At 39.4% G+C, this 27,514-nt stretch overlaps 1 protein-coding gene across 10 annotated transcripts in view; it reads right to left on the reverse strand.

Annotated features, from left to right (window-relative positions):
• UHMK1 (U2AF homology motif kinase 1) overlaps window positions 1–27,514 on the reverse strand; it is a 105,725-nt gene that overhangs the window by 41,651 nt on the left and 36,560 nt on the right. For 2 of the 10 annotated variants that reach the window (XM_082465708.1, XM_082465719.1), the window contains exon 1: window positions 207–426. The exons of 7 other annotated variants lie outside the window; for them this stretch is intronic. Coding sequence is in view for 1 of the 3 variants with exons in the window: in XM_082465711.1 (XP_082321837.1) it covers window positions 207–300 (94 nt within the window). In the remaining 2 variants the exon portion in view is untranslated. Of the gene's footprint in view, window positions 1–206; window positions 439–27,514 lie in introns of those variants that run through there. One more of the 10 variants, XM_082465711.1, reaches the window with a different exon arrangement.

Here is a 27,514-nt window from a genome sequence, read left to right on the forward strand (position 1 = left end):
TAGCAGTGTGGATAGGCAGCGCGCTCCTCGGCGTGTGCCAGGTTGCTGGCTCTTTGCACGTACGTGCGCCGCGTGTCCACGTCGCGAGCGTGGCCATGGAAGCGTGTGCGTGGCGGCACCAGGCCCCCACCCGCCCCGGGTCCCGAGTCCCGCCGTCTCCTCCAGGGTGGCAAGAGTAGACAGCGACTGAGCTGGGAGCCCCTCACCTCTCTCGGCGCGACCACAGCTCCGCCCAGCTCCGGCTCCTTCGGCGCGGCCACTCATCGGCGTCCAGCGCCCGCTCCAAATATATACCCTCATCCAGGGGGCCGGGGCGGCGGGGCGGGCCGGGAGCTGGGGCCAGGGGGAGCGCCGGCCCCGGCCACCCCGCCCCTCCGTCGCCGCGACGAGTGGCTGCCCGCGCGGGGAGGAGTCGCAATCACCCGCCCAGACACGTCAGCGCCCAGAGCGCAAGCAACGAGGCCGGCGCGGAGAGGACCGCCGCGAAGGAGCGGGGCGGGGAGGGGCGGGGCCTCTCGCGTCACTCATTCTCCAGTCCAATGGGGATGGCGCGAGGGTCCTGTCAGTAGGTGGCCCCGCCCCCCAGCGTCCTCGCGGCTGGGAGGGGTGTCCTTTGCGTTCGCTGGGTGGGGCGAGTTCCGAGCCCAGCGGAGGTACCATGGCTAGGCCCTAAGATCCCTGACGTCACTGTGTTGTTCCTCGAGGTGCCCTCCTGCGGTTCCTAGTCTTCCCTGTGGCCCCAAGGCTCGGGGCGCCCCCCCTTTTCCCAAAACGGACCGTGGAGCTGGACTGGGAGCTGTGTCATCCGGGTGGCGTATGTCCGACCACCCAGACGGAGGGTTGCGAAAGCTCGGCAGCCGACGTCTCAGCGCAGAACCCCAGGGGCGGGCCTGGCGCGCCCTCTGATCTTGCGCTACTATTTCGTCTCAAGTTGGCCAGGTAGTCAGGGCCCTGACTTTCTGTTTTATGGTGTTTGGGGTCGCAAGCACGTGAAGCCAGACCCATTTACCTTTGCACAAATGGGCACCAAAAAAAAAAAAAAAAAAAAAAAAAAACCAAGAGAGGAAATGCAAGCAAATGTATTAGGTAACCTGAGAAAATGAAAAGCGCGCGCCATAGAGACTGAGCCCGATGCCAGCTTTGTGTGACTGTGGTCTTAACCTCCCTGGGCCTCAGTATATGACACGAAAAGGGTCGTTGGACTGGTTGACCTCCAAGGCCGTTGCTGTGCGACTGTTTATAATTGCCTGTATACCATATAACCTTGTGCGGATGTGCACATGCGATTATATGCTCGGCACTGTGCCTTTAAAAGCTGTGTTTACGCGTGGCACTTGGCACAGTTTCTGCAAGAAGTCCAGAATGTTGAAATACCAAAACATCTAGATTTAACAAAATACCTGACAAAGAAATTCAGGCATCTCGGTGCCTTTCTTCTACCTTCTTGACTGCAAAAGCCTTTTAATTTTCTTTATCAATTTCAAAATCATCCACTGCATTAAGTAACAGAAAAATTTACCCTGGATGAGTAATGCTGGTAGTTATACATTCAGGAGGCTGAACACTATCTTTCATGATCACAGAATGTCATCCATTTGTTTGAAAGATTTATAGTTGTAGTGGTTATGAACATGAGATCTGCAGAATTCCAGCTTCTTTATTGCTTGGAATCTTTGGCAAGTTAACTTTTCTACATCAGTTTTCTCATCTATAAAATACAGACAATAATAAATATGCCCCTTAGGGGTGCTGTGAGGATTAAACCAGTCAATACAAGAACAGAATGTAGAACAGAGTAAATAATAAATTGTAATTGTTTTTATGTGAGTGCTTATGCTATGTTAGGCACTGTTCTAGGTCCTGGGTACCTTGATATACTTACCATCATCTGGAAAATCTTTTGTTGTTTGGATCCCTGATACTATAAAGAACATTTCTCTCAAACCTTTCATGATAACTAAAAACAAAATTACTCCCATTAATGTTGCTGAGGTCCCACTTGAAGAGACCTAGAAGCCTCCCCACAATAATACAGCTTTGTGACCTTTAAAGAAGGGAAGAGAATGTAAGACAATTGCTTTCTAAAAATATACTAAATGTCACTCATCTACATTTCTACTCCTTGAGGAAGAAATATATGAGAATTTAGAAAAATTTGACCTAGGAGAACAGATTCAAAATCACAGTTCAACCCTGATTTCTTCCTTTATAAAATAAGGGTAATACCTAACTCACATGGGTGTAGTAAAAATTAAAAGATAAAGACTCTGTAATAGTGTCTGGAGTATTATAGGCATTCTATAAATCTTAGATGAATGAATGAATAAAGAGAAAAATCACTATTAAAGAGTTCATTAAAGAAAAAAGGAAGAACTGAGCCCAACACAAGTGTTTTCAACGAACTATTATAAAATCAAATTTTTACTTTTACCCTTTGTGCTAAAAATTTTTTTTCTAGTTTCTAAGCATAAAAAGGGCCATAATCTCATCTTACCAGATAAATATTCAGAAACATCTTACCTAAAGAGTTGTTTCTGTCTTTTAAAATATTTTTTATATACATAGTCTTTTAAAAACTAACGGCAGTGGCTTCCCTGGCAGTCCAGTGGTTAAGACTTCATGCTTCCACTGCAGGGGGTGTGGGTTCGATCCCTGGTTGGGGAACTATAAGACCCCGCATGCCACGTGGGGTGGCAAAAAATAAATAAAATTAAATTAAAAAATAAAAAATAATGGCCGAGAAGGGAAGGAATGTCACTATCCATGATTATTTAACATTACACTGAAGATCTCTTCTAATGCAATTAGGAATTGTAAGAAACTTAAGAATTAGAAAAGAATAAGCAGAACTACCTTGAATTTCAAATGACATAAGAGTACCTGGAAAACTCTAGAAAATCAATAAGATTAACTCAAACTATGAGAATCAATGATAAGACTAAATCATAAAAGATTTCAGTAAGTCTATAAAATGAACAGATGGAAGTCAATCATTTTCATATACACAAACAACTAGTTAGCAGACATGATAAAAGAGGAAAATCCCATTTACAATAACAAAAGAAATTAAATGTAACACAAAATGTGCAAAACCTGTATAAAGAAAGCTGTAAAACATTCCTACACAAAAGCCACAAAGATACTTGATAAAAGGTAAAACAGCCCTTGTTAATGTATAAATTACACTCCATGTTAGATTATAAATGTATAAAATAGACAAGCTGATACCAAAGTGCTCATGGAAAAAGAAACATGAAAGGATAACTAGGAAAACACTGAAGAAAAAAAAAAAAACTACAATAAGAAGCCTACCTACCAGATAATAAAATATTCTATGAAACCTCTATAATTAAAACAATGTGGTAGATTGTGAATAGATGTGAACAATTGTGAATAGATAGTCAAATGGAATAGACTAGACAGTCCAAAATAGGCCCAAGTACTATATCATAAAGGTGGCATCTCAAACCACTGGACTTTTGAGTAAATGGGACAACTAGGTAGCCACTTGGAAAAAGATGAAACTAGATCCATACTTCACACCATTCATAAGAATAAACTCCAAACACATCAGAGATCTAAGAGTAAAGTATGAAATCATACAGGTAGTAGAAGAAAACATGGAATACTACATAGCTACATGGAATACTACAAAAAACAAAAAGAGAGAGAGACCGATAGGAACTGAAAAGGGGTGACTTTCAGGACATTGGTATGTGGGAAAAAAAGCAAAGTGCAAACAAGTATACATAATGAAAGAAGGGGAAATAAGAAAATGTACACACATCTGCTTATTTTTGGAAAGAAAACAAAGCAGGAAAGACAAACCAGAAACCAATAAGATTAGTTACCTGCAGGGGCTGGGTAGGAATCAAGTGGAGGAATGGGGAGGTAAGTCGCACTTTTCTAAATACAACTTTCTGTATAGTTTTGACTTTTGGAGCCCTGTTAATGCTTTACATATTCAAAAAATGAAATAAAAATAACAAAGAGGGAGGTTGAACCCTGAAACAGAAACCAAACAAACAAATCAACCTAATGGTATCTTAAATAACATAACTTTTTAAGAAGGTTCCTTGGGGGAATTAACCCAAGTAACTTTTGAAGACAGTATTTTTTCACAGCTTTATTGAGGTTGACTTAAAATAAACTACAGATATTTAAAACGGACAATTTGGTGATTTTTGACATATGAATATACCTGTGGGCACAGTATTTTAACTTTCTACCCTCAATCTAAAGACAAAATGAATTGTAAACAAGTGTTAAACTCTAGTTAGTAGGTTGGCTTTTCACAGTGGTGTGGGTTAGCAATTCTGAAACTATTTTGTTTGTTTCGTGGAGGTGAGCAAATGACTAAATATATTGAAGATAATGAGAGAGAAGTTACTTCTGGAGAAGAACATTACACATATGGAAAGGCAGAGAGGCTAGAATTACCGCTTTAGTGCAGATTCGAATTGAAGTTAGCATGAACTCATGATTATTAATCCCAGTACAGAAATTGGCATACATATGTGTGTATATGTGATAGAAATGCATATCTGGGGGAAAATGCTAGCAATTAGTGAATTTGGGTAACGGGTATATGGAACTTCTTTATACTGCTCGACAATTTCTCTGTAAGGTTGAAATTATATAATATTTTTAAAGTTCAAAAAATTAGAATACAACTAATGGTGGAGTTCTTCACTATCAGTCCAAACAAAAAAAGAAAATCTTTAACCCACGGAGCACACAGCTCTGGAGGAAAGGACAGAGGGTGTGAGAGTCAACAGAATCATTTGCCTGTCCCCTGTCACATGCCCTCAATCACCGGGTCAGAAAGCCTCATCACCTGGGAAGCTGTAAATGCCACACAGTGCTGTTTTGGGTGACAGCTGTGCTCCCTTAGGACAGGAATAATGCTAGGAGAGTGTTTTTCTCTAATTCTCAACCTTCCAGTTGAAAACAGTGAGGCTTAGATGAGGAGTATGGAAACGTGTTGTGCAGAGTGGGGAATGGCCTGGAATCCCTGGATGTTTATATGGATGTCCCTGAGCTTGAACTATTCTCTTAAGAACAAACTGGCACATTTTTCAGTATTCAATCAAGAACAAATAGATGTTTTCTCAAAATATGTTTACTGGGTTGTTCTGTGCCAGTCCTCGTGATAGATGCCACAGGGGATCAAAAGCTAGGGTCTGGGTCCCCAGGGAATATATAAACATGGGGGAGATGTTCCTTTTTCAAGCCAAGGGGCCATAAGTGCCACAGTGAATGCACAAATGAAGGATTTCAGAGCTCAGAGGAGGGAGAGAATAAAATAAAGAAATTTCTTAAAAGGATAGGCCAATAGGGTTTGAGAGAGAACCAGGAGATGAGAAGCCTCACTCTTCAAGAACGCCACCCCTTGATCCTCAGCCTTAATAATGAGGCTTCTATGAGCCAGTTATTTGTTTTCACACTGGCAACGCCTGATGCCTCCTTAGCAAAAGAAACCAAGGAATTTGTACTCAGAGAACTTAGCAAGAGATCTAGTAGGGTTGGTACTAAATAAACTGTGAAATCAGAAGCATCGAAAAGGGAATATTTACCAAAGGGTATGTATTTTGGGTAGTACGTATGATCCCACCTAGGCTTTAAAAAAAAAAAAAAGATAATACTTTCATCAGTTAGATAGATAGGTAAGATAGATTAGATAGATAATAGGTAGATAGAGGCTGTGAGATTAGGAAAAATCACCCTAATTCACTGAACTTCCGTTTCCTTATCTACAAAATAGAGATAACAGTACATGCAATATATCTTACAAAGTCGGAAAGAGAATTAAAAGAGAAAGGACCTAGCACACAGCAATTATTCAATAAGTGTTAGGTGAATAAACAAGAGAAGGAAAGAAAAATAAAGAAAATAAGGGAAATGGAGTGGTCCTCTATTAAAAATACAGAATCATGTTGGGATTCCAAGAAAGGTGTTTTAAATGGGCTATTATCAGACACGTTCAAAAATTCAGAAGTGTATACCAAAGAAGATCTTATGTTTTGTCTTTTAGGGACAATGGGATTCCGGTGACTTTGGGGTGTTTTCTAAATTTACTAAAGTGAAAATTATTTTACAGTTAAGAGAATATATATTTTTTAATTTCAGAAAAGCAGGTATGTTACTTAACAAGTAAAGAGGCTACTTGCTTGCTTGTTTTTCCCTGCAGTTGTATCGGATATGTGCCAGTCTGTCCACACTTCCTTTTGTAGTACAACCAGTGAGGATCCACACAGGCTTTTCAAACAGTGGGCTGGTATTAGTGAGCGTACACCAGGAGTCCTCCCTTCACTGTCCTGAATGTGATGGCCTCAGCTAGGCCCCTGAACATCTAAAGGACCCAGGTGATTTCCCAGCAGTTCATCAGATCACCAGGAGCGTCTGGCTTAGCTCAAGGCTCGGTTCGAAGCCAAGCATGAGTGTTTCATGAGATCACTATTTCCAAGAGACAAACAGATGAGTGGTGGAGGAATTAGGGCTTTGACTTTCCTGTTGATATTTTCCTAGAACTTGAGTCATCTTAACTTAATAGCTCATCACTCCTCCCACTCTCTAAATTTTCTGTAGCTCAGGCTGTGTTTTGAAATATTGTGAAATAACGAATACACCCTGTTATTTATATATATATATATATATATATATATATATATATATATATATATATATATATTTACTCAAAGTACAGCCCCTCTAAACTGACTATAATCTAGGAAGTAAATAAATAACAGGAAGCAATGAACCAGGGAGAGAGTAGATGAGTGCTGTGTGTAATAATTACAGAGATACACAGCCTCAGGACTCCAAATTGAGTAGGCTGTTATGGTGTGGGAGAGTGGACTTTAAATTCCATTCCAGTGCTGTTAGCCAGAGATTGTCTGGTCCATCTCCCTTAATTAATAGAAAAGGAAACAAAACCCCCCTAAAGTTAAGTGATTTACCGAAGGATAGAATAGATAATTAAGAAGCAGAACCAAGATTAGAAGCCTATCACTGTATAACAGGGTTTTTCTGGATTTAATGAGTGGAAAAATAATCCAGTCATTAAAAACCTCAACCACCATAATAAATGTTTCGAGTATATTTTCTTCTCTTCAAGCTAAAAGGCTCTCTATCATTCTGAGTCCTGGGTCAAATATTTAATGCACCCTCTTGGGAGGCCACTTAGCTGGATATTTCTAAAGCACAGGGGGGCTGTCCCCAGGGGAAAGTCCTTAGAAACTTAGCCTAGAATGGCATCTGGCCAGCACTGAAACCAGAGCTGCAACATATTTTGTTCTAAACCTGTCTCACCACCTATCTGGTCATTGTTCTCTTATGCCTCTCAACTCAATATGAATGACAAACCAAGGTATAGCATAAGTTGTTATTGTTGGAGATATCTCCTAGTCACCTATTCCTTCCTTATGAATCTACTACAGCTGAAATTTACTTTATATTTTCCAGGTAATATCTTTAAATAAGGAAAAGATAAAAATGGCATGTCACCTCCGAGAAATCTCAGGCACAGCAAGGAGGTCCACACATTTTTTTTGTTCCAGGCTCCACCTCTCCACTTGGCCTGTGTTGCTTAATATTAATAGAAAAAAAGACCTAAAATCACAATAAAAGTCTCTGATAGTGCCAACTGGCTTAGCATCAAAATTGAACTACAAAATGCAGTTTCAAAACTTACTTGGTTCTCAGAGCTGCTGGGTAATTATTTCCTGTACCTCTCAACAGCACTCATTTATTCATTCACTTTGTTTTTGGCCGCTTAGCGTAATAGGTAAGAATATGGACTCTGAAGCCAGAGAGCACGAGTTTAAGTGCTGACTATGCAATTACTTAGCCGAATGACCTTGCATTAATTGATGTCTCTGTCCCTCATCCCCACATCTGTAAAACGGGGATAATGATAGGACCTACCTACTAGGGTTGCTGTGGGGATTAATATTTTTAAAGTGCTTAGAGCAGTTTCTGACTCAGAATAAGAGCTTGGTAAGCTTTTGTTTAAAAAATAATATTTACTAAGTTTGGCTTACTGGGTATCAGGTATTGGGACTAGAATGGTGCAGCAGACAGACTCTAAAGTAACTCCCATGATCCCTGCCTCCTGGATTGCGTAATCCCCTCCCCTTGAAGGTGGGCAGGACCCATGACTCGCTTCTAATAGAATATGGAAAAGGTGATGAGATAATCATTCCCATGAATACATTATGTTATATGACAAAAGTGACGGGATGTCACGCCAATTATTAGGTTATATTATTTAAGACTTTTTGCTAGCAGACTCACTTTTTTTTTTTAATTAATTAATTAATTTATTTATTTATTTACAGCTGTGTTGGGTCTTCGTTTCTGTGCGAGGGCTTTCTCTAGTTGCGGCAAGTGGGGGCCACTCTTCATCGCGGTGCGCGGGCCTCTCACTACCGCGGCCTCTCTTGTTGCGGAGCACAGGCTCCAGACGCGCAGGCTCAGCAACTGTGGCTCACGGGACTAGTCACTCCGTGGCATGTGGGATCTTCCCAGACCAGGGCTCGAACCCATGTCCCCTGCATTAGCAGGCAGATTCTCAACCACTGCGCCACCAGGGAAGCCCTAGCAGACTCACTTTGACTATTTTTACTGGCCTTGAAGAAACAAACTGCTATGTTGAGAACTGCCTATGGAGACAGCCACATGGCAGGGAACTTCACACATGTTCTAGGAGCTGAGAGTGGCCTCCAGCCAGTAAAAATACAAATAAACGAAAAACCCTGAAGTTTGCAGTCCTACAGCCATGAGGAAATAAATTCTGCCAACAACCTGCCAGCTTGGAAGTGGATTCTACTCCAGTCGAGCTTCCAGAAGAGAATGCAGCCCAGCTGACACCTTGATTGCAGTGCAGTGAGACCTTGAAGCAGAAAATTAAGCCTTGCCCAACACCTTGATTACAGCCTTTTGAGAGACCCTGAACCAGATGCCCCAGGTAGCTGAACAGGTTGGAGAAAAACACACAACCATTCTGACTGGAGTCACTTTAAATTCATAACTACAATATTATGCAAATACCATATACTATATTTCTATAGTCCACTCATTTTGCAATTCTCCTAGATAACTGTTTCACATCTTTTATTTCTCTCAAAGAGAAACGTTTGTAATAACCTTCTCCCCCATGCTCATTCTCAGCAGATAACCTTGCTTCTCCTTTCATTGAGAAAATAGGAACAATCAGAAAAGAGCTTCCTCAAGCTCCCACCACCACATCCACCCATCTACTGTATCTGTACCTGTATTTTTATCTTGTCTCCAAGTGCTTAGAATAAACTATCATGGTCCAATCCCTCTACCCATGAGCTAGGTCCCATCCCCTTATGCCTCCTTAAGAATATCATGATTCCTAATAGGTATCTCAAAATTGGCATTCTTTAACTAAGCTCCTGATGTACTCCTATTATCCTCTCCACTCTGCCCCACATACAAACCTACTTCTCTCAGTCTCTATCTCTATGGTAACTACATGCCCCTGGTTTCTCAGGCCAAAAAACTTAGAGTCATCCTTGGCACCTTCTCTCGTCCCAGATCTAATCTACAGTAAATCCCATGCACTCTATCTTCAAAATGTATCCAGAATCCTACCCGTTTTCACCATCACTTTCTTCCATCCATGTCTAATCCAGCATCATCTCTTACTTGAATTGTACAGAGCAATAACCCCGCAACAGATCTCCTTGCTTCCACCCTTGCCCCTCTGCCAGCCATTCTCAATATAGCAGCCAGAATGATCTCTCGAATTGCATCACTCTTCTGCACGAAACCCTCTAACGGCTTTTTATCTCACTGGGAGTAAAAGGCAAAATCATCAAAAGACCTGCAAGGTCTTACAAGATCTCCCCCCCACCCCACCCCCACATACAGTCCTTCTCTAACTCCCCCCTTTTATGTTCTCCATATCCTGCCCTGGTTCACCAGACTCCAGCCACACTGGAGCTTAGAATTTGTCCTGAGAGTGGTGGGAAGCCCCTGACAAGTTTTACAAGCCATCTTTCTTTCTTCTCTGCCTATAACATAGGACAAAAGATAGACAGCTAATATCACAGACCTGCACTACTAGGAAATTGTTGCAATGGGCCTTGCTGCCCCCAGCAAGGGCACAAAGGATCCCTTTGCATAGTTGGGGGGGCTTGAGATACATTTCTTATTTTCCTTTTTGTGCCAAAAGAAAGATTAAAAGCAGAAAATTTAAAGACTGAAACTCTTAATGTTTTTAAAAGTTTTTTCTTAATTTTTTGTATTATACAAGTATTATAAATATTAAAATTTGGAATGTACAAAAGAGGTAAGGAAGGAAGGAGGGAGAAAGGGAGGGAAGGAGAGGGAGGAAAGGGGGAGGGAGAGAAAAAGAGAAAGGAAGAAAAGTAAGAAAGGAAGGAAGGAGGGAGGGAGGGAAGGAAGGAAGGAAAGAAGGAAGGAAGGAAGGGAAAGAAAGAAAAGAGATGAAAGAAAGAGAGAAAGGGAGAAAGAAAGAAAGAAAGAGAAAGAAAGAAAGAAAGGGAAAGAAAGAAAGGAAGAAAGAAAGAAAGGGAAAGAAAGAAAGGAAGAAAGAAGGAAAGAAGGAAGGAAGGGAGAAAAGGGAATGAAAATCATCTCAAGAGCCTGCCACATAAAACAATTCCTATTAACAATTATGTTAAGTACTTTTTAAACCGCCACCACCCCTCCCCTTCCCAGGGAAGTGGGAGGAACAGTGGCTTCTCCTCTGAAGGCCTGACTTCATTTAGGATGCCACACCCTGCCCTAGCTGAGTTCACTTCTCATCCACAAGGTTTAGAAAAGACTTCCTGGGGTTTGCTTATGAGTCCATGACTTTTCTGGCATTTCACTCAAGTAACTTCTGACTAGGTTTTGTCTTGGCCATAAGGCTGTTTTTAAAAGAGATTCTGGATTTTTCTCTTGATAGAAAAAGGGTAAATTTAGTTGCACTATATTTTCAGCAGTTTTAATGAATGAATGATAAAATATAAGCAGGCTACCCAAGAATAGAATAAATCTTTTCAAATTGAAATGACCATACAAACTCTCTTCTTCTCACTAGAATTCCTCCTTAAATTACATCAGGATAGAATTCTACTGATCTCTGTGTTTTTTAAAAATTGATTTCTCCTTTTATTTATCTGTTACTGAATATACTATCCTATTAGTGTTAGGTTTTATTAGGTTCTATTGTAACTATTTTAAAAAGTTGTAATATTTTGTTTGGACATCATCATTTTTGCTTAAATAACTCTTTAAATATTGCTCTTTACCATTAGCCATAAAAGATGAAGCTTTAGGTCACAATTTAGTACACAGAAATAGTAATTGATAAAAAGTAATTTAGAAATTTTAAAATACAAATGAAACTGTACAAATGGCAGTTGGAATCAATGAGTCATTGATTACAGCATCTGATTATAGCCAGTTTGGATTATTTTTAGAATGAGGAAAGTACACATTTAATTAACAAACAATATGAAATCTTTCCAACTATGTGCTTAAAAATTTTCTGACCACAAAAATTTAAGAACATTTTCTAATAATTATTTTGGTCATTTTTTCATCACCCATTCTCTTCACAATTGATCCAATAAAAGTATCTATGAACAATGCCCTAAATATAATAGTTACAAGATTGGCAGGTTTCCAGAATTTCATTATTAAATATATTGACTTGACATTTGTTATGCACAACAAAGTATATTTGGCTAAATTTAGTATACAATTAATGGATGCAAATCCTTTAGTTATTTATAACTATAGGTAAATTTCCATTATTTCTTAGGTGCATATTGTGAAATAGTAGGCCTAAAACACAACTTTTTTAAAATGTGAAAGTGCCCCTTAAGTGATTCTATGCTGTCATAACTTCTCTCAGAAATCAACAGATTCAACAAAAGAAATAAATATCAATCAAGTGAATCATGGCTTAGAAAGCAAGGATGTTTCTAAATCATTGAGCTCTTCTCAAAAACAACTAAGATGTACAGAACAATTTTTATTGAAATTTACATGCATTTTTTTCTTATCGTCTCATTGCATCTTCATAATAATCCACTAGTCTAATTTCAATATCCTCTTCATCTTATACATCAATAACCTTACGCTTAGAAATGTTAAGTGACTTTTTTTTTAATATCTTTATTGGAGTATAATTGCTTTACAATTTTGTGTTAGTTTCTGCTGTATAACAAAGTGAATCAGCTATATGTATACATATATCCCCATATTCCCTCCCTCTTGCACCTCCCTCCCACCCTCCCTATCCCATCCTTCTAGGTGGTCACAAGGTACCGAGCTGATCTCCCTGTGCTATGCAGATGCTTCCCACTAGCTATCTATTTTACATGAAATGTTAGGTGACTTTTGCAAGGTCTCATACCAGTGGCAGATTTTGAATTTGAACACATATTTGTCTGACTAAAAATTTCATTCTCTTAATCACTGTTTTAATAAATCCATATCTCCAACCCTTTAATTTCCAAAATAGTAAGTACTCTCCTCACCACTCACCACCCATTTAGATATATATTGCTTGGTGATGTCTAAAAAAGACAATGGTGACAAATTAAATATCTGTGTACTTCTAATCAGTAATGTAGTGATATCTTATTGTTTTAATTTGCATTTCCCTGATGACATAGGATGTGGAGCATCTTTTCATATGCTTATTTACCAACCATCTGTATATTTTCTTCGGTGAGGTGTTTGTTAAGGTCTTTGGCCCATTTTTTTAACTGTGTTGGTATATTATTTTTTATCTTTTTATTTTCAACCAATTTGTGTCTTTTATTCTGAAGTTTATCTCTTATACACAGCATATAGTTGTATCCTGACCTTTTTCCAGTCTGACAACCTCTGCCACTTTATTAGTGTTTAGTCCATTTACATTTAATGTGATTATTAATATGGTTGGATTTATACCTGAAATTTTGCTATTTGTTTTCTTTATGTCTCATGTCTTTTTTGGACCTCCATTCTTCCTTTATTGCTTTCCTTATGTTAAACAATTATTTTTAGTGTAGCATTTTAATTCCTCTGATGATTTAACTATAATTGTTTGCCATTATTTTCTTACGGTTACTTTAAGAAATACAATATGCCTTGTAAGTTTTCACAATCTACTTTTGGTTAATAATCACAATTCTGGTAAAGTTTAGCAAACTTGCTCTAATATAGCTTCATTTTCTCATATATATTACATATTTATATGTTATAAACCCAAAAGTAAAGTGTTAAAGTTATTCTTTTATACAATCGTAGGTCTTTTTTTAAAAAGTTAAGAGAAGAAAATATTAAAATCTATCTTTGTCTTATATTTACACATATTTACCATTTCTGATGCTCTTCATTTCTTTGTGTGGATTCAAACTGCCATCTGGCACCACATCCTGTCAGCCTGAAGTACATCCTTTAGTATTTCTTGAAGGCAGGCCTGCTAGGAATAAATTCCTTAAGATTTTTTTATCTGGGAATATTTGTAATTTACCCTCATTTTTTGAAGCATGGTTTTCCAGAACATGAAGTTTACTCATTTATTTCTCATCAAATTTGCTATTTTTACTGACAATTCCAATGGATATGGGTTTCTCACTTTCCACCCAGATCAAGCCAGCCCCTTCTAGCAGTGAAGCTGCTCGTTTTTACAGCCAGCCCCACCTTGGTAGCACTATCAAGGTATTAGGGTTGGGGAGTTGGAAACATCCCCAGGCAAGAATACCGCAGACTCCCACTGCTTGTACAGAAGTTCAGCAGTTTCTCACAAATAAATATTTCTTAATTTGTTGTTTGTCTTTGGTCTTTTCCCAGACTCCTGAAATGATCATTTTTTGAAATTTTTGTCTAGTTTTATACTTGTTTTTTGGGGAAAGCATTGTCTGCCAGAAGTACTGCTCTCTGATTTATATAAATTAAATATTCTCAAAGGATTTAACGCTTAGAACAGCCATTGACTTAAGAACGCTTTATAATTTTGGCTGCTCAGGGCAGTAGGGGTGATTTCCTATCCTATTATAGAAACTTATTGCTCTAGAGTGTCACATTTTAACTTTATTTTTTCGTGTTGGAAGTACAGCTAGTTCCTTTTTATCAGAGATAACAGGGGACTTACATTTACTGAGCATATACCAGGCTACTGGCATGATACACTCTCTCATGCTCTATTTCTCTTTAAAATAATGATTGTGGGCTTTTTATAACTGTAAATGCAACATAAACTGGTTTTTGAAAAATTGAACAATACAGAAAAGATTCGTCTCTCCAGAAATATTTTATAACGTCACCATCTATAGAAAGACTTACTTAACATCAGTCTACTTCCCCTCTCCCCCTCCCTCCTTTAAATCTGTGTGTGTGTGTGTGTGTTTTGAAATTAGTTGCAGGAGGTGGGAATTAAATCTCCTACTGCTCTCAAGATCATAGCCCTCTTCCAAGTTTCTAAGATTTGTAAAAATCTTTTTTCTCATACCAACTACTGGGGTAGAAGAGAAAGCCATAGCCCTTTGAACTTGAACAGTGCCTAAGACATACATTTTGGTTATACAAAGATAAGCAAAGATTCTGTTCTTTAAGGAGAAACTAGATGTTTAGCTCCAAAAACTACATTGCCCTCTATATGCAAGATTTTTTCCCTTGTGGGTGCATATTTTATCCTCTAAGAATTTTTAAAATATAAATATGGATTGATACTGCTTTGCTCTTAAAAATTATTGATGACAGTAGGATAGACTGCCATCAGGAGAAAACTTGGACTAGAGAAGAAAATAATCTTAATTTGAGCTGGTGCTTCCCCCTTTTTCTTTTGTCTTTTTTTTTTTTTATAGGAAACAAAATATAATTTACAGCCAGGCCCAGGAAGAAGCAAATCTTCAATAACCAAGGGTATGTTGGTTGAAAGGAGCAGCCAAATCAATAGCAATCTTTAATGTCTTGTCTTTTTTTTCCCAAGAGGGAAAAAATAAATGCTGTTCTTGGTTAGTTTGAGTTTTACTCATTTTTTTAGGTGAAGTGAGTAGGAAATCGTTGGCTGCTCTCATTGATGGGGAAACAAATAGAACTGGAGTATCCCCATAACTCTCAGTCCAGAAAGGACAGCTAGTTCCTCTTTTCCCAGGAGCTGACACAGTCTGAGTGGAAGGGAGTCATCATTACCATCTAACCAAAGCCTGAGGCATTCCCCTGAAATGTTGAGAAAGAGAGAGGAAAAAGTTCCTTCTCCAGTAGATGGGACTGGAATCTCCCAAGAGAACAGAAGCCGTGAGGCCACTCAGTTGAGGGAGTTTGATGGCAGAGGCTGTGAGAGAACAGAGGAGAACTGAGCGAAGAAGGGGTTGTGGAAGTAGAGATGGATTGATCAGTCAGTGCAGACTCTGAAAACCCATTTGGTAGCCATGGTGAGGATCTGCTCTTGACTCAGTTCTAGGGAAGCTATCAGTCTAAGATGCATGTGGGTACTGCACCAGAGTTCCAAACTATCTCAAATGGACCCAATATGTTCTCCATCTGCACTGTAGTTTTTTAGCTTCTGAGAGCAAGATATTTTTGAAATCCAAATAAGATAATCCCAATTTCATGTCTTTGGGTTCCCCACAAGCAGAAAATCAGGTGACCACTCAACATGCTCTGTACCCAAGGAACACAATCTTGATCATACAAAGCAGTTGGGCTCCTTATTTCCACACACTCGTCTGTGAGTACTATCTTTACATAGCCCAAATGCCCATTAAATTGCTCCCCCAAAGAAAAGATGAATTCTCTTTGGAGCTATAAAATGCAGCTTGTGAAATCGTAATAGTTTTTCAATCTGTGAAAGCCACCCCAAAACTCTGCTAAAATGATCAGGGATTCCCTGGTTTCTTGTTCAGAACTTATATCTAGGATCTTAATTATTCCATCCAGATTTTTTTTAATGCGGTGCCTGTTTTTTTATGAACAATGTCTTTGGATTGGAAAACTATAACTTCCTATATCATACCAATTCCCTAGATTAGAAAGAGAAGGGTTATGTTACCCAGCAGGCTTGGCTGCTAACTCAGCGTAGTCGGGCAAACCTGCCCTTTTCTGTAGATGGGCTATGAGCATTTGTTGAGTTGTTCTAACAGACATCACAGTTATTGCACTTACCCTTGATTGAGAACTTTGTTTTTCCATAAACAAAGTTTCGAGTTTCTCTGTTGCTAAGGAACTTCAGAAGGGCTGAAGGTGTGGCAGTGGTGGTGCAGGGCAAGAATAATGAAAGGCCTATGAACTCAGGCAATTGGAAGGCTGAGACATGTCGTAGTCCGAGTCCATTCGTATCCATGAGGTCAGTCATGACTAGTGTAATTTTTGTTTTCTCTTGAAAAAGCAGAAAATTAGTGTCCCAGATCATGTTCCTGGAACTCAAAGAAATATCATGAGCAATGAATGAAGTGTGGATTTTATCCAAGCACTGTAGTCTGTCTACATAGAACATATGTATGTGGGGTATATCTACAAAATTGTTCAGCTTTATTGAAGCTAACTGTGAAAAGTGTAATTAAAGAGAGACTTAAGGCTAGAAATTCTGGCTACGCTGGGGATAGACTGAATTGGGCCACAAAACTTTACTCTTGGCATATTAAACCAATAGCTTAAGAAAAAATTAGCCCACATGGGCCCTCACCTACATTAATAGTAAAATATCCTTTGTAAATTAATCATCAGCCAACTAACCCGGCTTTTCATCCGGAAGTAATAATCCTCTTTTAGCTAGTCACACAGCTATAAACTATAAGCAAAATGAAGAGCTCATAATCTTTGGAAGGAAAAGATAATATTAAAATCCCAAACAAAACTCTTGCCCAAATCTTCATTTAGACCTGCGTGACAGCAAGTGTATTAATGAGGTTAACTTTAACATAATAATTTTATGTGAAACAAAAATTTGACGGTTGCAATATTTATTTTTTGCCCACAACATCAAAGGGTAAAGAATATATAGTTTATACTTAATCATCCTTAGACAGGTTTAAGAACTGAAAAGAATAATAACAGTAATAACAAGGAAGAAGGAAAATACCTTAATAACTATACGCTGGATCCATCATAGTTGACACATTTTCCAACAACTGCAAGTAGAAATGAGTTTTCCAAATGTAAACTTGATAGAAATAAAAAGTATGGATTTGCCAAAAAATCTGGCTATTTGGGATGTTTCTTACACCAAACGTAGTCAGGATGAACTATGTACTAAACCAACATGGTTAGAGAAATGGCGATAATACTGAAAGGAAAAAGCTTTGAAAAGTTCAACCTGCAGCATGACATGATCAGAATAATTAGGATGATGATGAGAACAAAGCAAAAGTAAAGAAAAAACTCTTAATGGGGCGTTTCATGTGAATTAGCTCATTTAGTCATCATAACAATTTTATGATGTAATTACAACTATTATCTCTGTTACAAATGAGAAAACCAAGGCTGGTAGAGTTTAAGCAGCTGCTTCAGTCATAGAATTAACATGTGAGGAAGTCTCTCCAACTCTACAACTGCGATGGTGAATCATACAACCCCTTATCACTCAAACCTACCTGTCTGTCTGCATTTCCAAGTCACTTCCTTTGCCTGGTCTTTAAATCTCTAATTCTGTCTCTGTCTGTCTTTCTCTCTGTCTCTCTCTCTCACACACACGTATGGCATCTGATTATCTCTGTCTTTTACCCTAGTAATTTGGCCTTTGTAAGCAGGCAAGTGGCCCTGATGTTCTGTCCAAAAAGATATTGGGGAAAATATAGCATTAAAAAGAACAGATATTAAAAAGGAAAAAAAACCTTCTGTTCCTTAACCCTTGGCCATTATGTCCACTTGTGATACCAACCAATGTTGCACCATCAACAGCCTTGCCAGATCTTCCCTATTCCTAAAGGTTAGCCAATTAGCTGATTTTCCTTTGGATTGGAAGAAGAAAATGATTATGTGCATGAATAGATAATATGAGTAAGTGGCTGGAAGCCAATTTGAGTGGCAGAATTCCAATTTGCCGAAACCATGAAAGTGACACCAAGTCACCACTTTGAAGCAGCCTCGGTCAGGGGCTATAGCTCCATGTTACCTATCATCAGAGTACCAACCTCCAAGTTCTCTTTCTTGGCTACAGTCTAAAAGTCAGATGCTGAGGCCCTTGATGGATATGCAGCAATGATAAGAAGAGAGTGCTTTACCACAAGCTGGGGGCCATCTCTGATTAAAAGCGCTGAGTGAACACTTAGTTCCCACTCCTGCTGCCCCATGTGGAAGGAGCACCTTTAGAGTCTCACTCTTGCCATCACTCCATGTGCTTACCTACTCATTTCCAGAGGACCACGAGGCAACAGACGGGTAAATTTGGGAATAGGAACTGGGCTTTCATAACTCATCTTTTCTTTGGTTCTGCAGAAAGCATAGGTTTTCTGCAAATGTCAGCCATTTGGTAAGCTTAGTAGTAAATCCTCTGCACTCGCTGTCACTGGGTGTTAAGTCTAATTCTATGGTGCGGTATTAGGAAGCTTATTGCAGTCATGCACCTGAACTGCGTTCTCCAGCTGTGTTATCTGTGAACAGTAGCCATTTGAGCTCCAATTGCCTGACTTCTTTATCTCAATAAATTCAGGACCTGGTTCAGAGAAGAGGGGTATCATTTTTTTTTTAATTATTTTATTTTATTTATTTTTGGCTACGTTGGGTCTTCGTTGCTGTGCGCAGACTTTCTCTAGTTGTGGCGAGTGGGGGCTACTCTTCGTTGCGGTGCGTGGGCTTCTCATTGCGGTGGCTTCTCTTGTTGCAGAGCACGGGCTCTAGGCACGCGGGCCCCAGCAGTTGTGGCATGCGGGCTCAGTAGTTGTGGCTCACAGGCTCTAGAGCACAGGCTCAGTAATTGTACAGCACAGGCTTAGTTGCTCCGTGGCACGCAGGATCCTCCCAGACCAGGGCTCGAACCCGTGTCCCCTGCATTGGCATGCAGACTCCTAACCACTGTGCCACCAGGGAAGCCTGGTACCATTTTTTTTTTAACTCTCTCTTTCCCTGACAGAAATAATGTAGTGTTCCTATTAAAACACATGTCCTTTTAGATAAAAGATAAATAAAACTCAGTTACTGCTCTTAAAGTTCTCAAATGCAATGGGGAGAAACAAAAGTTATTTAGCGTGAAGAAATTCTAACAGAGGTGGAGCACAAGATTCACTGGAGCACCAAGGAAGGAGTAGTTGAGTCAATCCACAGACCACAGCTTTGCAAAGATGGTGGTGGTGCACAGGCTGATTCTTAAAGGATGAGTAGTTGTTTGCCAAGCACTGATGCACAGAAATGGACAAAGTACTCTAAGCAGATATTGGAACACTGGGTCCAATGTCCAATACAGAGTTGGGGAGGAGAAGGCAGGGTATGTGTTGAAGAGTTTGGTAAACACTGGAAGCAACTGGAGTGCTTGTTAAAAACACAAATGACCAGGTTATACCACAAATTTACTGATCCAGAGGGAGGAGTAACCTGGGAATCTGTATTTTTAACCAGCACCCCAGGTAATTTTTTGATCAGGCAAGTTTGGGAAACACTAACTAAACTTGGGGAGCCATTGAAGAGCTTCAAGAAGTGGAGGAATCTAATAAGAACAGAATTCTTAGCTGTTGATAGAGTGGAGCTTGAAGGCAGGGAGCTCACTATAATAGTTTGAGACTCTGGTGATCCCAAAGGTGCTGTTGACAATGGGCATAAAGGTCAAGGACTAAATTTAAAAGATATTTAAGGTGTAGGATGGGCAGGACTTAACTGACTGCATACTGACAATGACGGAGAAACTGGGTGGTTCCTGTTTCCGACATAGGTCACTGGGTGGATAGGCTATAAGCAGGAAAGAGAATACAGTCGAGGTAGGTTTTGAGGTATCTCCTTAGCTAATGAGCAACTGTCCCTTCTGTAAGCACTGCCCGTCTCCAAAGGAAGAGTCTTTGCACAGTGTAGACTGGTCGTATCTTATTGATCTAGTATGGACACTTAAAAACACTATGCCAATTAGATATTATTTTCTGGTAATTTGTGATTGGACCTATGGAAAGCCAGAGTTTTTAAACTGTGGCTGGAATTTTAATTGTTTGTGCTGTGGGCAGCCATATCCAGAGAGAAGACAGCAATACTAATAGTAGTAGTAGCAGGAAGAAGAGGAAGAGGAGAGGCACTACTAAAGCAGGCATACCCCAAAATTAGCAGAGACTAAGAAAATAACCAGGAAGAATACCGGCAGCTTCCCATTTTTGGTTCCTATCTCTGTGTAAGACCTGGCTGTATTGCTACCCTTGTATTTCATAAACTCAACTGTGTCCTTATGATACATTCTTTTGTTTTTTGGTCTATTCAATTCAGTTCTCTTTTATGTGCCATACAGGGATAAAGACCGCATACTGGGTTTTGGACATATCAAAATCTGAAGTATCCACAGGACATTCAAGTGAAAACATCTAGTAGGATGTTTGATATATTAGTCTGGTATGCAAAAGAGCGGTAGAATGGCTGGGATGAAATACATATTTGCCTGTGTTTGGCATATAGGTTGAGGTTGAGTGAAAATGGCTATGGTCACTTAGATCATGGGAAAGGAGATAAATATAAGCTATCTAGACACTAAAATGATTCTGGAGGAAAGTTAAAGACTTGTTATTTCTGAGGGAGTAGAAAAGATCCTTTGGTTGTTGTGGTTAAAAACAGAATCTTCCCTAATTCTTAGAATTATTAAGTATGATTAAGGTCTAAAAACATTAATTAATCTAATAATACTGTAAGTGATGAGTAATGGCAGACATTATTAGAAAGAAACCTCTACATGCAAATTTGACATAGTAGTATTTATTCTGGTTGAGCAGGAATGTTCATGCAGTGCCTTCCATTTCCTTTCAGGAAAACCCAACTACTAGTGGACAACTTTGATGACCCCTATCACCTACTTCACAGAATGCAGAAATTCAGGATGCAATACAACTGATTTGCTAAAGAGATTGGGAAGGATTTCTTAGTTTAGCTACAAATGAGGACCAGAATGCCTCGTGGAGTCAAAACTTTACCACACCTACTAAATTAGCAGTGGCCCTGGGATGTGGTCTGGGATGATTTCCAAACATGTGTTAAGCATTATTTGTCATGGGACTTTGGGCAATAAAATGTTTAATTTTTTTATTAAAGATCACTAAGACGTTTGTTAGTTACGATGGTTCCTTGGATCTTACTTGTTCCTTCTTTTTCGTTTTAAAGTCACACTTCCATTAAAATATTGTTTTAAAGTTTAGGCCCTGAAGCATATGCCATTTTCAGCATGCCATTCTTCTGTCCCAAATCCATATTTAGTGACATAGAAAAAAGACAGGAAGGAAACATTTTAATTCTTCCAAATTTTCTTTGACCATGGAATTTGTCATTAGAAACAGAATTTTTTAAAAAACTTACTGTTGTCCACACATTGTTAGCAATTAACACATATTAAATTTAAAAGGTATGGTTTTGGGACTTCCCTGGCGGTCCAGTGGTTAAGACTCCCCCTTTCAATGCAGGGGGTGCGGGTTTGATCCCTGGTTAGGGAGCTAATATCCCACGTGCCTTGCGGCCAAAAAACCAAAACATAAAAAAACCCAGAAGCAACACTGTAACAAATTCAATGAAGACTTTAAAAAAATGGTCCACATAAAAAATAAATCTTAAAAAAAAATTAAAAAATAAAAGGCATAGTCTTGAAGATAGTTAAGTTTTTGTATGATATTTACTATTTTGTCAGGCATATTCAGGTACTTAGTAACTATAGCTCTGCTTTCCTCTGCAATCATAATTGAGAAATCCAAAGGATAAAATATACAGTTCAGGCAATATTGTTTCCCCTAAAAAAATTTTTATTTTTAAATTTATTTTTATTTTTTGGCTGTGCCACGTAGCTTGCGGGATCTTAGTTCTCCGACCAGGGATTGAACCCAGGCCCCGGCAGTGAAAGCACAGAGTCCTAACCACTGGACCACCAGGGTTAAATGAAGTGTTAGCATTTATTAAATTACAAGAAAAGGGACAGATTTAAATATACAATCTAAGCTAGTTTTTCCCAAACTGAGTTCTGCAGAACACTAACACCCCATAAATTCCCAATAGGTATTTTAAATACAAAAGAGTATTGATTGGGTCCTGGGGAGGAGGAAAAACATGTTATAAACGACATTGAGACAATTGAGACAAACTGAATATGGAATGTATCTTGAATATTTCTGTATCAATGCTAAATTCCAAGGGTGTGATAAAGGTTTCATGGTTATAGAGGACAATGTTTTTATTTACTTTTTTATCTATTTTGGCCGCACCACGTGGCATGTGGGATCTTAGTTCCCCAACCAGGGATTGAACCCACGCCCCCTGCATTGGAAGTGTGGAGTCTTAACCACTGGACCACCAAGGAAGTCCCCAATGTTTTTATTCTTAGGAGAGTCATGCTGAAGTACTTAGGGGTCAAGTGTCACGATATCTTCAACTTTCAAATGGTTCAGAAAAAGAGAAATTACCATTCACTTATGTATATAAAGGGGGAAGAGCAAGAGATAAAACAAATGTGGCAAATTCCTAGAGGGGGCCGGATCAAGATGGCAGAATAAAAGGACATGGAGCTCACCTCCTCCCACAAACACATCAAAAATACATGTGGAACAATGCTCACAGAATACCTGCTGAACGCTGGCAGATCTCATAAAACAAAATTGTAAGAAAGATCACCAAGTAACCGGGTAGGATGAAAGAAAAAAAAAGGAATCGGGACCGGAGGAGGAAACTGTGAAAGAGGAAATGTTCCCTCACCCTGAGAAGCCCCATCACCAGCGGGGAGGTCAGCTAGGACAGAAAGGAAGCTTCAGAGGCTCAGAGGAGAGTATAGCAGCCAGCTTGCAGCAGGCAGAACAGAGAGAGACCAGCACAGAGGGTCTGTGCCGCCTCCCTACACTCCCCAGGCCCAAGACATGTCTGCTGGTGCACATGGGGGCTGGATGCTGAAACTCTGGCTTCAGCAGGCAGACCCAGGGAGAGGGCTGGGGTAGGCTGCGTGGAGACAGTCTGAAGGAGCTGGAGTGTGGTCTGGGCCACACCCAGGGTGCGCGCAGGAAGGAGCCCGGGTCCGCCACTGAAGCCCCATTGTTAACTTGCACGCTCAAAGGGAGGGGCTGGGCCCACCATAGCAGCCTCATTCTCGGCCTGCTCACAGCTGGTGCAGTTCCACCTCTAAGAGTTCTGGGATCATGCAAGCACTGGCAGCTGCCCCCATGCAGAAGCGGAGCTGAAATCCTAGCCCTGTCTCAGCAGCTGTGCAATCCGTAGATTTATGTGCTGGCAGTGGTTTTGCAAACTCAGTGCCTGCGGGACATCCAAGTGGATTACTGGTGCTCCCGTGGCTGGACGGGTCCAGCAATGGTGGCTGTGGGCTCTGTGGGTGCGCACATGCAGAGGCAGGGCTGGGATCTGGGCAGACTCAGTAGCTCCCACTGCAGGTCCAGATGCGTGACTACAGTGGTCCCTGTGCCTGACCTCAGCAGTTCTGCGCCAACAGATCTGCATTTGTGGCTTTGTGTACAGTGCCTGAGGGAAAACTGGTCCGATTAGCTGAATTCCCACAGTTGAGGCAGGGCCGATGGCAGTGCCAAAAACAGTGTACTTTGTGAGCCCACACAACAGGTGACAGGTGACACCACAGAGCACACTTCCCGGTGGACAACTCCTGTGAAGGAATACTCAGTGGCTCCTCTCCCAGCAGGAACACTCCAGCCCCACCTACCTCACACCACAGCTCAGAAACAGATGTGGGGGAGTCTACTCCAACAACAGGAGAGCAGACCTGTCTCCACAGGGCTGTGACAACCACAGAGCAAAGAGGAGGCTCCATTCAACATCCAGTGCAGGCTCTGGTCATCACAACAACAATCACATCCCCTAACAAGGGGATAATGGCCAGCACACGCTGAGGAAAAACGAGGCAGGCATCCATACTAAAAACAGCCCTTGCACCAAAAATATTAGACTCATGGAGGCTACACAGGTACACTCCTATATAAAAACAGCCCTTCAAGACCACAGTAGATAACAGTTTCGCCTAAACTCATAGAGTCAGAGAAATATAAGTAAAATGAAGAAGCAGAGGAACCACCCCGAGTTAAATGGTCAAGAGAACTCCCCTGAAAAAAACAATGAAGCACACCTCTTCAGTCTGGTAGACACCAAGTTCAAAAAAGAGATAATTAAAATACTGAAGGAATTAAGAAAGGCTATTGAGGACTTCCCTGGTGGCTCAGTGGTTAAGAATCCACCTGCCAATGCAGGGGACATGGGTTCGAGCCCTGGCCCAGGAGGATCCCACATGCTGCGGAGCACATAAGCCTGTGCGCCACAACTACTGAGCCTGCATTCTAGGGCCCGCGAGCCACAACTACTGAGCCTGTGTGCCACAACTACTGGAGCCCATGCTCTGCAACAAGAGAAGCCACCGCAATGAGAAGCCCACATACCGCAATGAAGAGTAGCCCCTGCTCACTGCAACTAGAGAAAGCCTGCATGCAGCAATGAAGACCCAAGGCAGCCAAAAATATAATTAATTAATTAATTGATTAATTAATTAATTATTTTAAAAAAGAAAGGCTATTCATAGAAATACGGATTACTGTAAAAAGGAACTAGAAACTATAAAGAGGAGCCAAGAAAAATTAGAAAATTCTTTTGCCAAGATGAAAGCTGAGCTAAAGGCAATGAACAGCAGAATGAATAATGCAGAAAAATGAATAAGTGATCTGAAATATAGAATAATGTAAATCACCCAACAGAACAGCAGACAGAAAGCCAAATGAAAAAAAAAAACAAATAAAAGCAGCATAAGAGACCTATGGGATAATACAAATTGTGCCAATCTGTGCATAATAGGAGTTCCAGAAGGCAAAGAAAGAGAAAATGGGACTGAAAATGTATTCGAAGAAATTATGGCTGAAAACTTCCCAAACCCAAAGAAGGAAACAGATATCCAGTGACAGGAAGCACAGAGGATACCAAACAAGATGAACCCAAACAGACCTACACCAAGACATTATAATTAAAATGGCAAAAGTTAAAGGCAGGATTCAAAAGTCAGCAAGAGAAAAACAAAGAGTTAATTACAAGGGACCCCCTGCCATAAGGCTATCAGCTGATTTCTCTACAGAAACGTTGCAGGCCAGAAGGGAGTGGCAAGATATATTCAAAGTCCCGGAAGGGAAAAACCTGCAACCTAGGATCTTCTACCCAGCAAGATTATCATTTAGAATAGGAGAGAGGAAGAATTTCCCAGACAAGCAAAAACTGAAAGAATACAGCAATACTAAACCTATCCTAAAAGAAATATTAAAAGGTCTTTTTGAAATAGAAAAGAAGCAAGACTCTATAAGAAAAAGAAAATGACAACTATAAAGTAAATCACTTAAATAAGCCTGTACCTAGATTATCAAAAAAAATTTTTTTTTCAAATTTTTGTGAAAGTGATGAAAACTACAATGAACAGCAAAAGGATAAACATGAAGATGTAAAGGAGGGCATCAAAATCATAAAATGGCAGGGAGGACAGTAAGAAAATGTAGACTTTCTTTTCTTTTTTTAGAATGTGTTTGAGCCTCTATGACTACCAGTCTAAAGCAAGTAGATATAGTAATGGGTTAACATACTTAAAAAACAGGGTAACCAGGAATCAAAAATATACAATAGATTCACAAAAACCGAAAAGCAAAGAACACAAGCATAATACAAAAGAAAACCATCAAACCACAAAAGGAAAAACAAAAAGAAAAAGGAACAAAGAAGAAATACAAAATCAACTGGAAAACAAGGTATAAAATGGCAATAAATACATATCTATCAATATTGACCTTAAATGTCAATGGACTAAATGCTCCAATAAAAACACATAGAGTGGTATGTTGGATAAAAAAACAAGAGCCTACAACATGCTGCCTACAAGAGACCCACTTTAGGGTAAAAAACACACATAGATTAAAAGTAAGAGGATGGAAAAAGATATTTCACTCAAATGGAAATAACAAAGTGAGGGTAGCAATATTCATATCAGACAAAATAGACTTTAAAGCAAAGGTCATAAAGAAAGATAAAGAAGGACACTATATAATGATAAAAGGATCAATACAAGAGGATATTAACACTCATTAACATATATGCACCCAATATAGCAGCACCAAAATACATAAAGCAAATACTAGCAGACATAAAGGGAAAAACTGATGGGAATACAATAATAGAAGGAGAATTTAACACCGCACTCACATCAATGGACAGATCTTCCAAACAGAAAATAAGGCAACAGAGATCCTAAATCATACAATAGAACACTTAGGCTTAATTGATATTTTCAGGACATTACATCCAAAAAACAAAAAAAACCAATACACATTCTTTCCAAGTGCACATGGAACATTCTCTAGGACTGATCACATACTACAACACAAAACAAGCCTCAACAAATTTAAGAGAATAGAAATTATTTCAAGCATCTTTTCTGACCACAACAGCATGAAATTAGAAATCAACCACAGAAAGAGAAACGAGAAAAAACCAATTATATGAAGACTAAACAACATGCTACTAAAAAACCAATGGGTCAACAATGAAATCAAAGAGGAAATTTAAAAATACCTTGAGACAAATGGCAATGAAAATACAACCATACAAAATCTATGAGATGTAGCAAAAGCAGTCCTAAGAGGGAAGTTCATAGCAATACAGGTCTTCCTCAAAAAACATGAAAAATCTCAAATAAACAACCTAACCTACCGTCTAAAAGAATTAGAAAAACAAGAACAAACAAAACCTAAAGTCAGCAGAAGGAAGGAAATAAACATCAGAGGGAATTAAATATTGATAAAGTAGAGATTAAAAAACAAACAACAACAACAAAAAAACCCAAGAGCTGGTTTTGTGAAAAGGTAAACAAAATCGACAAACCTCTGGCCAGGTTTACCAAGAAGAAGAGAGTGGACTCAAATAAACAAATAAGAAATGAAAGAGAAAAAATAACAACCAACACCGCAGAAATACAAAAAATCATAAGAGAATACTATGAACAGTTATATGCCAACAAACTGGAAGACCCCGAAGAAATGGACAAGTTTCTAGAAATATACAGCCCACCAAAAGTAAATCAAGAAGAAATAGATAATTTGAACAGACATATCAATAGAGGTGAAATAGAATCTGTAATAATAATAATAAAAAAAAACTCCCTGCAAACAAAAGTCCAGGTCCAGATGGATTCACTGGGGAATTCTACCAAAAATACAAAGAAGAAATACAAAAATATACTGATCCTTCTCAAACTCTTCCAAAAAACTGAAGAGGAAGAAACACTCCAAAAGTCATTCTATGAAGCCATCATCATCCAGATATCAAAATCAGACAAAGACACTACCAAAAAAGAAAATTACAGGCCAATATCTTTGATGAATATAGATTGAAAAATCCTCAACAC

The sequence above is a fragment of the Balaenoptera physalus genome (genome assembly GCF_965194825.1).
Source record: "Balaenoptera physalus genome assembly, chromosome: 1".
In the NCBI taxonomy this organism is placed as follows: domain Eukaryota; kingdom Metazoa; phylum Chordata; class Mammalia; order Artiodactyla; family Balaenopteridae; genus Balaenoptera; species Balaenoptera physalus.